General features: G+C 40.2%; 1 protein-coding gene and 1 non-coding gene across 2 annotated transcripts; both read left to right on the forward strand.

Moving 5' to 3' along the window:
- The first annotated feature begins 235 nt into the window (after positions 1 to 235).
- Positions 236 to 8226, forward strand: malt3 (MALT paracaspase 3). Its single transcript, XM_046038069.1, has 15 exons — positions 236 to 336; positions 599 to 670; positions 771 to 895; positions 1191 to 1329; positions 1469 to 1644; positions 1859 to 1955; positions 2353 to 2388; positions 2515 to 2718; positions 3336 to 3513; positions 3735 to 3809; positions 3901 to 4028; positions 5475 to 5624; positions 6192 to 6346; positions 7037 to 7153; positions 7548 to 8226. The coding sequence occupies exons 2-15, from the start codon at positions 628 to 630 to the stop codon at positions 7884 to 7886; spliced, it is 1962 nt and encodes a 653-aa protein (XP_045894025.1). The 5' UTR covers positions 236 to 336; positions 599 to 627; the 3' UTR covers positions 7887 to 8226.
- Positions 8227 to 10018: 1792 nt separating this feature from the next.
- On the forward strand, positions 10019 to 10090 carry trnah-gug. The gene has a single exon. It is a non-coding gene; the product is annotated as a tRNA-His (tRNA).
- Positions 10091 to 14749: the final 4659 nt, after the last annotated feature.

Raw genomic sequence — 14749 nt, forward strand, 5'->3', positions numbered from 1 at the left:
GTAATGTCACAAATAGGGGCTTTAATGGCACGGTTCCTATCAACTTAACCGGCGCAGAGTCTATCTGTTTGGCTGCTTTTCAAGTTGAGATATATTGTTATGTTAAAATCAAAATAAATCTCTCTATGTTTTCAGTGTACCGTAGGCGAGACAATCTTTATGTTGAATGATATGTACCCATATTATAGACTTACCGGTAATGAGTGCGTGTACGTCGTCTCGTTCCGGGAAACGGAAGCGTTGCACCCATTTACTTAAATTATGAAGATTGGCTGGAGGAAAACATATTGAGTCTCAGGTCCGACAACTGCTCAACTGGTACAAGGCTGACGGCAGGTATGCAATAAAACATGTGTGTTTACTTTTTTTCATGTCTAAATGACGACATTTCTAACTGAGTGTACTGTATTGTTCACTGCGGTGAAGATTTAAAGCTTAGGCCTAACGTTACTTCACAAGAAATGAGAAGTTAGCGGCTGAGGCGAGGCATCATATTTACAGATGTTATTGATGTCGTAGTTTTAGTTTATATGGGCCGGTGGACAACTAACGTTATAGGGAGTTATCAAAAAATAAACTTTGACTCAACTTCTTACAGTCTGTTATAAGAAGAAAAAAAATGCACTGATGACTGGATCTGGCCCCAAACCCTGTCGAATAATGATCAGAGGTAGGTCATATCTCTACATCACACCACAGCTTCAGCGTTCAGTGGAAAAAAAGGGGAATATGATTTCAGATGACTGTTAATCTCAATTAATTTGTTTCAGAAATTGTCATAGTGTGCCATCCTGTCTCTGTGTGTGTACCTGTGAACCATAAGGTGACACTGAGTGTCCGCGCTGAGGGCACAGGCATCCTCCACTACCAGTGGTTCAGTGATGATGAAAAGGAGGTAGGCCTATGTGGATTTTACTTTTGTGCATTAAAAAACATGATACTTTTGCATTTTGTCTGACAGTTTAATGTGGACAGAATGTCTACTGTGTATGAGAATTGTGTGTTGTTGTGTATTTTATGCTTATACTATATTGTTTATTCTGGTGCACAAGATTCTTGATCTGAGATCTTGATCTTCAATGAAACCAGCTGTTTAAATAAAGGATTAACTAGCTACTTTGAATTACACATTAAAAGTTTTGCATGAATGTTTCTTTACCTAGTTTAACTTATTTTGTTGTGTTTTCAAGGTGTGTGGTGGCACTGGAGCAGACTTGACATTCACAGCTAAAAAAAGTCAGCTCTATGTCTGTCGAGTGAATGACCACTTTTGTAACTGCGTGTTCAGCGAGTGGGTGAAAGTGAAGGTGTTGGACATTGATAAATCAGGTATGCGTTGTGCCATTCTCATGTTGATTTATAATGTAGCAGTGTTGTGCTTTACTTGCCTCTGCCTGTCAGTTTTATACATATTGCTACTTTATTATTGTGAGTTTGAATCTCTGTCTCTCTTTTCAAACATGATCAGGTTTGCCAGTACACTGGCAGGGTGAGCCACACATTGCTATTAACCCTAAACCCCAGACAGTCCGACAAGGTACAAAACTTACTCTCCACTGCGCTGCCTTTGGAATCCCCACGCCACACTATCAGTGGTACAGAAATGGACAGCCGCTACTGGACCAGACTAGTGGCACACTGCAGGTAGGGAATCATGACAGGCATGTATTTACTTACCTCACTGCTGAGAGTGATTGTTTACACTGTGCTTCACAGACTCCTTCACCAATCATGTAACTCAGTTAGAAAATCTAGTTAATATTTTGCCAATGTTTTGATTTTTGGTTGAGTTATCTTAACATGTGGGAGAATAGCTATAAATACACGGTAGGAATATAATCTATTGTGGTATTTGCAGATTGACCATGCAACAGCCGAACACGGAGGTTCATACCTGTGCTCCATATCAAACGTACTAGAAGAGACATGGACTGAACCAGTCGATGTTGACATTGGTAAATCATAACTGAAACTACTTTTTTCTACTATCATTGTATTTTTCTCAGACGTTTCCTTCATTTCAAATGAAAGGGCTGTGAAGAAAAACATTTTCTTTACACTCCTTTGATTCCACTGATTTAGCACTTAGGCATTAAGTTGTTTCCATTATGCTGGAGGTACTTTCCCATTTCTACAGACTGAAAAGGAAGTTGTTAGACTCCAAATAGTACTTGATCCGAGCCTTAGCCACACAACAGGAAAGTGAAACTAGTCCTTGCAGTTTTTTGCCCGTTTGTAACTTATGTTGTGGTGTGTACAGTGCATTTAACAAAAAATTGTTTAATAGTAAAAATTTAATGTGCTTTCTGGACTTATTAACTGATTTTGTGCTTCTTTTTTAATATTCTCTAGTGCAAACTGATCAGCCCCCTTCTGCAGCAACCACAGGTACAATTTTGTGGAAAGAAAGTCAACCCACTCTATTTTAAGCGAGCTAGAGAGGAAATCTATCACAGTATGCATTCAAATTTCCTTGTGGTTTTCACCGTAATTCTACTTTGATCTTTGTTTTAGCCACTGATAAAGTTGCCCTACTTATTGGCAACCTGAATTACTCCAACCACCCTGGCTTGATGGCCCCCATTATGGATGTACATGAGCTGGCCAACCTCCTGCAGCAACTTGGCTTCAGAGTGGTTTCTCTGCTGGATTTAACAAGGGAGGAGATGCTGGCCGCTATTGACAAGTTCATTCAGCTCCTTGACAGAGGAGTTTATGGTGAGTAGTATAATTTGTCCTCGGGGAAGTGCTGACATAGTCATTCAAAGAATGACATGGATTTGAAATATGACATTGTAACATCCTTTGTCGTGTTCTGTTGCACCTATCTGTTGTTGTCCACTTGCCATGTGTCATGAAGTCACGTACATGGAGCTTATATGGCTTAATGCCTGTATATTGTATTTGTAGAGGGTAATGGACAATAAGGCAAATATTGTTCTGTCTCTCTGTGTGATCAGTTACACAGTGTTAAACCAAAAATTGTAGTGTGCATTGTAGTATACATTTAGTGATTAATAACTAGAGCAAACTAGTCATATTGTCCAGGGGGGCAAAACCATAACTACAGACAGATAGCAGACAGGTACACAAGTATACACTTTAGTCACAGAGCTGTATAATATGAAATTATGTTGATAAAATATAAACAATGGTAAGAGAACTGTCATGCTGTGTCAGAATGATGCTGCCTATCACTATTCTCTGCTTCCTCTTGCTAATAATGAAAAATGAGAAAGCAGAATATGATTATTACACTATGTGCAGTTCAAAATGTTTACAATTCTTATGGTCTTGCAGCTGTAACAGGATGTGTATTGTATAACTCTTGCCAGGCCTTTTCTACTATGCGGGTCATGGGTATGAGCGTGCTGGAAGAAATTACTTGGTAGCTGTTGATGCTCCACAACCGTACCGACCTGAAAACTGTGTCTGTGTGCAGAGGATCGTTCTCAGCATGCAGCAAAGACACACTGCGCTGAGTGTAATCCTACTGGACACCTGTAGAAAATGGTGGGTGTAGTAATTAATTTCTATTTTCACTAAGAGATGACCATGACCCATGGATTTTCACATTTATTTGCAAATTGATGATTATACATATTTTATTAGACAAAAATAAACTATTACTATACCATACATGTACATATACTGTTTATTTTTGTGAGAATACCCAAGTTATCAGGATTTATTTTGAGTGCTTCATTCTTGTTAAAACTGTATTTTACTTACAGGTACAACCAGGATTGCATACCTTCATACATCATGCCATTGGGACCCAGTGGGAACACAGTTTACGGTTATGCCACGTATGTACTTTTAATTTTTATATATATATAATATAGCAGAACTAAATCTTTTGCTAACTCCTTTTGAACATTTCCTCACTTAACCATGCAGATGTGAAGATGCTGAGGCTTTTGAGGTCCAGGACGGAGGGAAAAGTACTGGAATCTTCACTAAGTACTTGAATGAGCACATCCTACAGTTCGAGAAAGTCACACATGTGTTAGAGAAGGTGTCTGAGGGTACGTATTTCAAACACCGTTGCGGTTTTAGTTTTTGAGAACATGACGATAAATCCAAAATATATCAGCCTAAGAACTAATCTAAAATGATGCTGTATAAAAGATAGGTGTAGTTTTTCCCCCACCATGCTGTGTTTTTTTAGTGGTAAAAGTGCTAAAAAGAAGAAGTGGTCCTTTCAAGTGAACAAATTTATGGCTGATACTAAAATCATTAGTGTTTGAGATTAAAGTTTAAACCATATCAACTCCAAGCCCAAAGATATATATATATATATATATAAACCTTTATTTAAACAGGAAAAGTCTCATTGAGACACTGTCTCTTTTACAAGCGAGTCCTTTATAAAAGAGTACGAATCCTTTTCCGCTTTTATTTTTAGTTATGTCCATTAATTTCTTCCAGATTGAGGGTAAACAGATCTGAAGGGGAACAGGTTGTCCTTTAGTGTTTTATAATCGTTGGCAACTCTTTTTAGTGTTGTTTACTCAGGACTTGTAAGCATAGCTGTGACGTAGCCGAAGTGGGGAGCTATCAAGTTGTCCCGTCTTGAAAACGTGTTTGTCTGTTTGATGGCTCTCTGGTGGAATAATTTTTCGAGGTACCATTAGCATGTGACCTCATTCTCTGGAAATTAACACTGTTGGCTAGAGAACAGCAAGAAACATGAGAGCCGCAGAGTGCAAGACAGCTGCTCTGCCGTTTGGGCACCCCCGCCACTGCTCTCATGAATTCACTCACAAAATCAGTGCTAGCAGGACAGGAAGTCCTGCTGACAGAACTCTGTGTGTTTATGTGTGATGAACAAATTAACCACTGGTTATTCATTTATTTTTTTTAATCTTTCAACTCTTTGTACTTTTAAATTAAAGTCCCAGAGCCACAAAATGGGCTGCTGCTCATCTTGTCTGGGAATTATTTAGAGATTGAAGACAGCATGGCCCAAATCTTCCTGATGCCAAATCTTCTCAAAAGCCAAGCATAAATCTATAATATATTATTTGAACATGGTTTCACTAGTGGTCAGCCATTCCACCCTGTTAACCTTTTTAATGATTCATGTTTGCATGTACTGAATCTTGTAAGAGAGGTTTAATTTAATTTAGTCCAGTCCAATTACTATGAATATTAACCATCTAATTTGTAAAATTTCCCTAAATTCCTCAAAACTGTGAATGTTCACATTCAATGTGAATGTGATGAACGTTTCTAAAACTCACTCCTTGTTCTCTTCCTGCTATTGCAAAACTCAGACAGTCCCCTTGATCAGAGTGAAGAGTGTGTGTGTGCAACAGGCTGTTGTAGTTGGTAAAGATTTTATAAAGTGTTTTTAGTAGTTAATGATGTGTTGATTTTTCTCTAAATTGCATTTGCATGTGAAGTTGCTCTTGACTTTAGATCTTACTGGCATCGTATTTACGCACATGTTCTCCCTCCGTTTACACCAGATCTGGGCAGAGATCCTTTAGTCACAGGCAAGCAGGTGGTGGAGATCAAACACACCCTGAAAGAACCTCGATCCCTTGCAGATCCAGTTCGGACCACCGGCCACACAAGGGAACTACACCTGAGAGATGCCTGTTGGAGACAAGCAAATGGTGAGTTGAGGGAAAATCCCCTAAACCTACGTGTTTTTACTATGTTTTTTTTCCTATGACCTACAGATCAAATCACATTGAAGACAGGATATGTAAATATATCCACAGTCCAAATGTAGTGTAGTTTTGTCAAGTAACCCACAATTCCATTTCTTAATCTGTTGTTACCATTAGTGACAGATAGTGATTGTCCTGCTTAGTCTTTCTCACACCTCCTACACTCTAACGCGTGACAACGTGCAGACACTGTGGTTTAATGTGATATTTTGAGCACCATTCAAAAAGCTACTCATTGGTTTTGATAAATCAAAACAGGAAAGTGGTTCATTTAATAAAGTGTATTTACATGCCTGATGAAAGTAAGTTGTATTTTGACACCTCATAACTTCCTCAAATGTACGTAACCTCCTTTAAAATATAATCTTGTTATGTCCTTCACATTGAAATATGTTTTTATTTTTAATTCAAGTCTGCAGCCTAAGTTAACAGAGAGGCTGAAAGTCCCTAATTTGGCAAAACCAGCTGCTTTAACTCATCTTTAAACACCCCTTTCATATTTCCTTTCAGAGCTACCACGGAGGAAGCGGCTGGTGTTCCTATGCCGAGTAGAAGTGGAAGTCAGCTTCTCAGCTTTGTTCTCTAATGTCTTGGTGGTGTTTGCCACTGTAAAGACACCAGGCCCCCGAACCCAGGACTGCACCGTCACTCTGAGTAGCATGCCTGTAAATATTTATTTTTACTTAAAACTATCTGAAATCCTGTCAAGTTTTATTGTCATCCATATAGGACCCACAATAGATGTATACAGTGGCATTCTTGTACAAAAGCATTTTCATTTTTGATAAAGACACACACAAAACACACTATAGGTAAAAGCAAAATGGACAGCATACAGAAATGTCCCCTTTCCAATAGTACATAACTGCCTTCAGTTTTTTGACTATGTCACTGAATTCTGACTTTTTTTGTAAGAGTCACCAATGTCAACATTGCGTTTAAAAACTGCAAGTTGTATCTACATCATAAATTCCACGTTACTCACCCTAGAAAACTGACGGTTTCCATTAGCCAGCAGGAATTTCTCACTGATGACCATTCACCCCCATGTTTCACGTCTGAGGAAGTTCTGTCCATATATAGACTTCCAGCCTGCTGTAACCACAAAGACAAAGCAGGAAGTTGTAATAGAAATGTGCTCTTTGCTGCACTTCTCTTTTGTGCACGTTTCCACTACTGAATCTAGGACCATACTGACATCTAGTGGCTGATTATCAGTGTTCTAGCAGTGAGTCAGTTCTAGGCCAGTGTAAATGCAGGGCATGTTTTTTGAGAGTCAACTTATACTTGTTTTCATATAGTTGGTTAAAAATCATGATGATGCTGACCAATCTTTTTATTCTGTGTATCCTTAGCCAATGGAAGACATATTTTCCGGCCCCGGCAGGTCAGAGGAGATGGACTCTCTACTATTTAATAAAACTGATAACCCAGACTGTACTCTGCGACTGTGTGCTCTTCAAAAGCTTACGGTATGCAGTGTATAATTCAAATAAAAAAAGTAGTAATTAAGTAATGCATAACTAATGCATAACTAATGCATAACTCATGATGATTTAATGCATACATGTGTGAAAAATGTATCCTGAATTCCTGTCGCTCACCATGAAATAATAGTGAAGTCACTGTGGATTTATGTAATTACTTCACACCTAGTTCAACATTAATAATGTCTGAAAAGGATAGATACGTATGATACGTTTTTTTGCAATAAATAAGCATTAGTTCAGCATTATTTAGCCTAAGTAAGTACAATGATATGTGTCCTGATTCTTCTTAAGTGTTACTTAAAAACAAAACCATTCTTGTCTTTACAAGAAAGTATGTACAATAAATGTGACAATATTTTTTTTAATCATTTTTTAGGAATCGCTGGTCATCAAGGTGGATCTACACTATACTCACATGGACAGTAAGCTGCGCCAGACAGAAAGCCAACAGATGGACATAGGAAAGCCTCTAATGGCATCCTGTAAACTGTACAGGAGGAATCATGCATCAACAGCCAAGAAACAAGAAGGTGCTCCTGCTCAAAGTATGGGCAACATTTCAAGCAGCAAACCACCACTGCAACAGACTCCGGCTGGTCCATGTCGTCCTTTCACCAGAAAGGCAGTGTGTGCTGCTAAAGTTGCATTTCCAAGGAGCAACGAACCTGAAGAGAACGATGAAAATGAACTGCAAGACTTCACTCTTCGACATTAGACATGTACCAGTACCTATTATTGTAAATACTAGTTTGAAAACTCACTGAGGTGATTAGTAATCACTGTGTTGCTGATTTTTTTTTATTTTTTATTTTTTAAATTTTTGTCTGTGGTTGGTGATGATGAATGAGTGCGTGAATGACTTTGTGTTCTGTTTGCGTTACCGGCCTTCAATTCTTAGCTCAACACTGTAGAAACATTAACACTTACTTTCATTATCAATTGTACAATACTTTAAAACCTTACTTTTTCATCAGTGGCAAACTGGCTAGCCTAATTTATCTATTAAAGACCATTACTGTTAATAATTTATGTAATAAAGACTACTTTAATCACTATTTTGATTGTCACTCTTTTGAAACATTACATAATACTCTGAACAAAGTTTTTCCCCCATTCATCATGAGCTGAATTTAAAGACCTAAGACTTTTTCTATGCACACAAAAGGCCTATTTCTCTCAAATATTGTTCACAAATCTGTCAAAATCTGTTAGTAAGCACTTCTCCTTTGCCGAGATAATCCATCCACCTCACAGGTGTGGCATATCAAGATCCAACTGGTCTCACAACCACAGACCACGTGTAACCACACCAGCCCAGGACCTCCACATACAGCAACTTCACCGCCAAGATTGACTGAACCAGCCACCTGGACAGCTGCTGCAACAATCAATTTGCATGATCAAAGAATTTCTGCACAAACTATCAAGAAGCATCTCAGGAAAGCTCATCTGCATGCTTGTCGACCTCATCGGGGTCTCGACTTGACTGCAACTTTGCACAGCCATTGAAGAGGACGGGTAATGATGGCACAGTGGATAAGACGCCTGCCTTTGCTGTGGTGAATTCTCCACTGTGACACATCTACCATCGTGTCCCTGAGTAAGACACTTAACCTGTAGTTGCTCCAGATGTGTGCGACCTCTGACATAATTAGCAATTGTAAGTTGCTTTCGATAAAAGCCTCAGCTAAGTGAATAAATGTAAGTGGAAGGAGAAGTGGACCAACATTCACAGGCCACAACAACCTGATCAACTCTATGCGAAGGAGATGTTTTGCACTGCGTGAGGCAAATGGTGGTCACACCAGATACTGACTGGTTTCCGGACCGCCCCGCACCTCCCAATACACATTTTCGATTGGCTTTTTATTATGGCCAGCCTAAGGAACATCTGTGCAACACCCATGTTGTCTGATCAGCATGTTGATACGCCACACCTCGGCAAAGGAGAAGTGCTCACTAAAACAGATTTTGACAGATTTGTGAACAATATTTGAGAGAAATAGGCCTTTTGTGTACATAGAGAAAGTCTTTCAATAAAGTCAAAAACAAATGTTTTGCGTTTGTTCAGTGTAGTTTAAATGAATTAACGTTACAACGTTTGTAATTGAATAGACTTAATGTGAAGGAACAATTATGGTGAATGCTGGTTTGTTTTAAAACTTGACCGAGACAATATGTAAACAAATACGTGTATGCTACCTTTGACCACATTGCATGACTAAGACTCATTTTGTTACCCTCAATATGTAAGGTTACACACAAAAATGTTAAGAAACCATGTTAAGATTAGTTATTGTAAGTAAGCCAACGGGAAATATGTTATTTTCCATTTAGGGGTTCAGTGTAGTCTTAAGAGTAAAAGAATAATCATAAAAGAATATAACAATTGAGTAAATTTAACGTAACTTCGCCAAGGTAAGTTAACGTTAATTTAGCATAACGTTAGCGTTAATTTGACAGCTATTTTAATTAACATTAAACAGCATGGACCTAGCATCTTACAAAGCTAGCATTATGTATTTATTTATTTTTTTTACACTTCACTAGCTTAGACAATGTCCACTTCTTTAGCAAGTGGACATAACTTACATAACGTTACTCCATATAGCAATGTTGGTCCACGCGTGTCGTTAAGGGGTTAGTGCTGCTAGTCAAACTTTAGTTAACGTTAAACTAGCTGCCGTTACAGCTGTAAACGTTGTCATTCTTGCTTCATTTAGTCACTGTGGCCCCAAACGATACATTGGCAATTTGTTTACAAGCTAAATGGAGTTCATTACGACATTTACTGTGATAGCTCTTATAGGCATAATTTCCACCCGCTACACCAGCTCCCGATAGCTCGCCGTGATCGTATAGTGGTTAGTACTCTGCGTTGTGGCCGCAGCAACCCCGGTTCGAATCCGGGTCACGGCAAGGAACCGTACAGGAGCATACATTTTGGAACTTAGTTATTTAATGTCACAATCCAATCTTGCCAACGCCGACACACAAGAACACTTATATATTGTGAAATGTGGTATTCTGTATTAGAAACCTTGGGTTGCATTGTCGGACTCCCGAAACATAAATAGCGGTCTCCCTTTGTAAATACTTGGAAAAAGATTACATTTAGATGAGTTTTATTACGTAGGGAATTGTTTGAACGTTAGAGACTGAAGTGAACAGTGAAATATAGTTATAACCATCAGAGGGGTTAAAGCGCACTAACGAGGACTGGCCTGCAGGTGGCAGTCGAATACATAATATTCACTATGACAGGAAGAGTTTTATCATAGTCCGTATAAAACATGCCTTGTCCCCTTGTCCCCCTTTTCAGGCTGGAGTATAGGTCTACCTCAAGTTGGACAAAACTCCTTACAATTTTACAAACTCATTTAGAGTGCTGTGACACCAGAGGCCATTGGACGGAAGACTGAGGTGGTTTTGGTTCCTTTGCAAAGAATTGCCATGAGAGCAGGTTAGTCAACCCCACGATACATTGAATGGTATGTATGTGTAATATTCTGTTCAGGTAGCCTATATTGCATCTGGAGCTTGTCATAGTGATAGGTGATATTTGATTTAGCCAACTATTTATTCTTAATCACGCTCCTAATTATTATTTAAGACATCTCAGCCAAAAGAAGCCAATGGCCTGAGTTTTCTGGATCTATGCTTTTTGTCACCACAGCTTTTGGTTAAAACAATTAGTTAGGACACGGCTGTCATCACCCAGTAGGCTAATTTTGTAATATTAACCCTATAGCCTACTTAATAATAAGTATCCTATATGGCTGATATTTCACAAACAGCCATTTTTAGAATATTCCGGGCATGGATAGCCGCAATTTTTCATGTGTCAGGACAAATTGCGGCGTGAGAAAAACAATGTTGGGTATTAAAGCGCAGAGAAAATGCCATACACTCCCGTTGGTTCACTTTGACGTCAGTTTTCATTGGGACCCGCCCGCTCGCTCAAGTGGCAGCGGTGGATGGTGAGAGATAATCCTCGGCTCTCCCACAGACATACAACGGGGCCGAGAGCTGCCTCTGGATCTGGAAGCGGGCATCCTTGGATTCTGCTCTTAGCACGGGCCCACCGCACGAAAACTTAACGGGACGACAATGGTGCACGCCTCGGCGGCTGAATCCGTGGCTCCTGGTCGTTTAGGGGACCGGGAATTGTGGTCATTGTGACATTCACTTGCACGCTGGTGTTGAGTTTATTGTTCTGGTCCTAGACGCAGAGCAGCGATTCTCCGAGAAGATGTTGAGCCGATTTATGAGTGGCAGCATCAGGAATCTTGAGCGGGAATACAGCTGCACCGTGAGACTGCTGGATGATACGGAATATACGTGCACCATTCAGGTTAGTCACCTGTCGACCACAGTTTTATTCACTCTAGCACTGAATATCGCGGCAATTGTGTCTGACCTGGCAGACAGAAAAGCGACTGTTTGAGCAGAGGGACTGCAAGTGCCTGCCTGCACGTCCCGCTGCTGGTGTCCACCAGGAGGAATTACAGATCCTGAAGAGAATCATGTGGACTTATTTTTTTGTAATTTCAAATAACATAAGGCTGATTCATGTGAATGTATTTCCCTCACAGGACCCACGGATGCCAGAATAAATGAGTGAATTGGTGGCAGGTTTTGAGATGACAGGGAGCTCTGTAGGACAGACATGGCATTTCCCTATTTTCCCCAAGCTCAGGCTGATGGCATGTCAAAAGCATTTGACACTCTTTTACACTTAAAGGGCATGTTGGCAGGATTATTTTGTGTCAGTTTGTCTCTAAGCTTGAGGCAGTACTGCTTGCCAAATTATTGCCTGCTGGTTCATCTTTTAGTGTTGTTGCTCATGCAGTTTCACTTGAACCTCTGACATCAATAATGCACTTGTCACGGGCTAACCCATTGCTGCTCTGTAGAACATGCCTACTAAGTTTAACAATGTGGCTCTCGTAGATCTACACAGGTAGAAACATAGCTGAAATGTGCTGTGTGATGTTGATGCAGGGTTGAACGTAGTCATTCAGTGAACACAGCAACCATATGTGCATAATGTGTGGCATTTTCTTCCATGAAAATGGTCATTTACCACAGTGAGACATATTGCTTGTCAGTATATTAAAAGTCATATTAAACTATCTTTCTCCACCTTTTGTCTCACCACTACAAGCATTGCTTTGATGGTTGCGCAGTTTCATGTTCATGCTGATTTCTTAAAAAGAATGTGAGAGGGCCTGTCACATCAATTACAGCATTGTTCCCTTTGTGGATGCTGTACAGTTGTAGGAAAGGGCTGTAAGGAAATCCTTAGAGAATTCTTTGACTAGTCAGTAACAATTTGACAAATTGAAGCTGCTCCATTACATAGCCTACCAAGGAAACGTTTAACCTGCAACGTGAAACAATGAAACATTAATAAAACGAGTGCGATTCTTGTCACTTTGATATCTGTTATCACCCGCAGGCTGTATTGCAATCGCTCCTCTTTCTCCCACGAGCTAGCGTGAAATAGATACTGCAATTACTTTAGGTTCGTGACTGTGTGCCCAGGTTGTAAACAAACCTGCATTTCTGCTTGGAGAGCTGAGCCAGAAATGGAGTTGGGCCAGATGGACTGTGAAGCCAGCAGGTGTGCTGTTTGCAGCAGAGTCGTGTGGCCTGGGTGGCTGACGTCAGCAGGCTGGAGGGAAGGGAGTGGAGTGAAAGAGGAGAATGCTCCGGCTCTGCTGTGACTGTCTGGCATCCTGACTATCTTTCTGTCTAACTTGGCCCTGAGGGAGCAGGCATAGTCCACCTGACTAGCCACACAGCTGGAGCATGTTTTTTATTTAGTTCAAACTTTGCCCTTCCTTCCGCTCAGGCTTCTGGCCTGCCACAAACCAAACTCACCCAGGATACCAGGACACCTAGACTAGGGAATGCAAAGTAAGAGGCATAACTAGGTCATATATTCTCAGTCTCTAGTCTCTCCTCTCTCTACTTCTCTATGTGTTTCTGGCTTTCTGTCTCCCCCTCTTTGTCTTTATCACCTTCCTATCCTGTTTACAGTGTGCTGAGATTTTAATCCCACTAGACCTGTTTCCATTATACTCTCATCCTTTCCCTAAAGGGTTTATTGGCTCCAAATTCAGATTTGCCCCTGACTTACATCAGGCGTCAACATCTTAACTGACAGGGACATTTCCATGGTGTCTGCGTTAATAAAGCCACCTTCCGCAGAAACATCCTCAACAGAAATGAGAGAGACAAAATATTCATGCACTACAGCTGAGCTTTGAGGGCTTTCAGTGGAATGGCAGAAAATGTGGCAGCTGTAATGCATGAACTTAAGTTTTGCATTAATGAATTATGGATCTTTCCATTATGTTTGGGGGAGGAAAAAAAAGTGAGCACTCATCATTACACAGCCCTGTAGATTTAGCTCTCATCTAGTTGCAGGTTGATGGAAGTGCCTGGAATCCTCTGTTGCCGTCAGGCCTCTTCTGCTCTCTGATTTTAATGCAGTCTTGCAGCAGAGAGAGTCAGCAGTACCCCTCACTTTTGTCTAATTTACATTTACATGTCTGAGTAACAGATAAATCACATGTAAAGAATATACTATATAAGACCAAGTGGATTCACCCTCTATAAATGCAGCATACACTCTCATTTGTCAGATGCATTATTGACAAGTCTTAAGACATCTAAATGCAGGTTCTGTCTACCAGCGCCTACATATAATGAAGTTTCAAATATGCCACTCTTGCACAGTTGCCAACATTTTTCCCGGATCTCCATTATTAAAGTGTCTGTATGTCTGTTGTCACAGTAAAGCAATTGAAAAAAGGTATTGTGAATTTTGTGTGGGGAGAGGAGGCACAAAGAGAGTAAGAAAGACAGTCTCTACAGACATGGGGAAACTATTGTTTGTCTCTGAAAGGATTGTTCAGCTTTTTGAGGAGCCTTTTTTATAGAAAGAGTAGGGTATGTTTAAGCTCCCTTCCACCCAAGCCCTGTTGTTTCAAAAGATTTGCATTTTTTTTGCCAATTATTATTTCTTCAAATGCCTGCATTTAAAAAGTGTGATGATGTAAGACATACACTGGACTTTTTTTCTCCTCCACTGATGTAAATCAGTTTCGCATGCAGAAAACCTCCACTGTTTTGTGGTTATTAATTAATTACAGATTTATTGAATGGCTTTCAGCACAATGATCTGGCCCACTCTAATCCAGATACAGAGTTAATTACAGCTTGCACCCTGTGAAACCTGTGATTTCCCTTGGTTTTATAATAACAGTTTTGTTTGAGGAAACCACAACCGCCAGCTTTGAGGGCAGCGTAACTTGTGTCAACCCAAAATTAAAACTGTAGTACTGCTGCTTTGACCACAAGCAATGCTGTTTAAGTTCTCCTGAGGTCTGCTGACATCTTGGTGGGAAGACTCCCGGGGAATGGGTGTGTGTGTGTGTGTGTGTGTGTGTGTATTGAGGGGTGCCAGGGTCTCAGCTGTTGCTACGGCGACTCCACAGTTACTCGAACAAAATGTGAGATCACTCACTGGTCAGGATTGCCCTTCCAAAAGCCCTGACAAAGACTTGG

The sequence above is a fragment of the Micropterus dolomieu genome, linkage group LG22 (genome assembly GCF_021292245.1).
Source record: "Micropterus dolomieu isolate WLL.071019.BEF.003 ecotype Adirondacks linkage group LG22, ASM2129224v1, whole genome shotgun sequence".
NCBI classification, from domain to species: domain Eukaryota; kingdom Metazoa; phylum Chordata; class Actinopteri; order Centrarchiformes; family Centrarchidae; genus Micropterus; species Micropterus dolomieu.

What these genes read in the sequence shown, in the direction of transcription:
- malt3 (XM_046038069.1), top strand. Translation starts at nt 628, where the DNA reads ATGACTGGATCTGGCCCCAAACCCTGTCGAATAATGATCAGAG. An exon ending in ACCAGTCGATGTTGACATTG is followed by an intron (nt 1,956 to 2,352) that starts GTAAATCATAAC and finishes AATATTCTCTAG; the next exon opens with TGCAAACTGATCAGCCCCCT. An exon ending in ACAGTTTACGGTTATGCCAC is followed by an intron (nt 3,810 to 3,900) that starts GTATGTACTTTT and finishes TTAACCATGCAG; the next exon opens with ATGTGAAGATGCTGAGGCTT.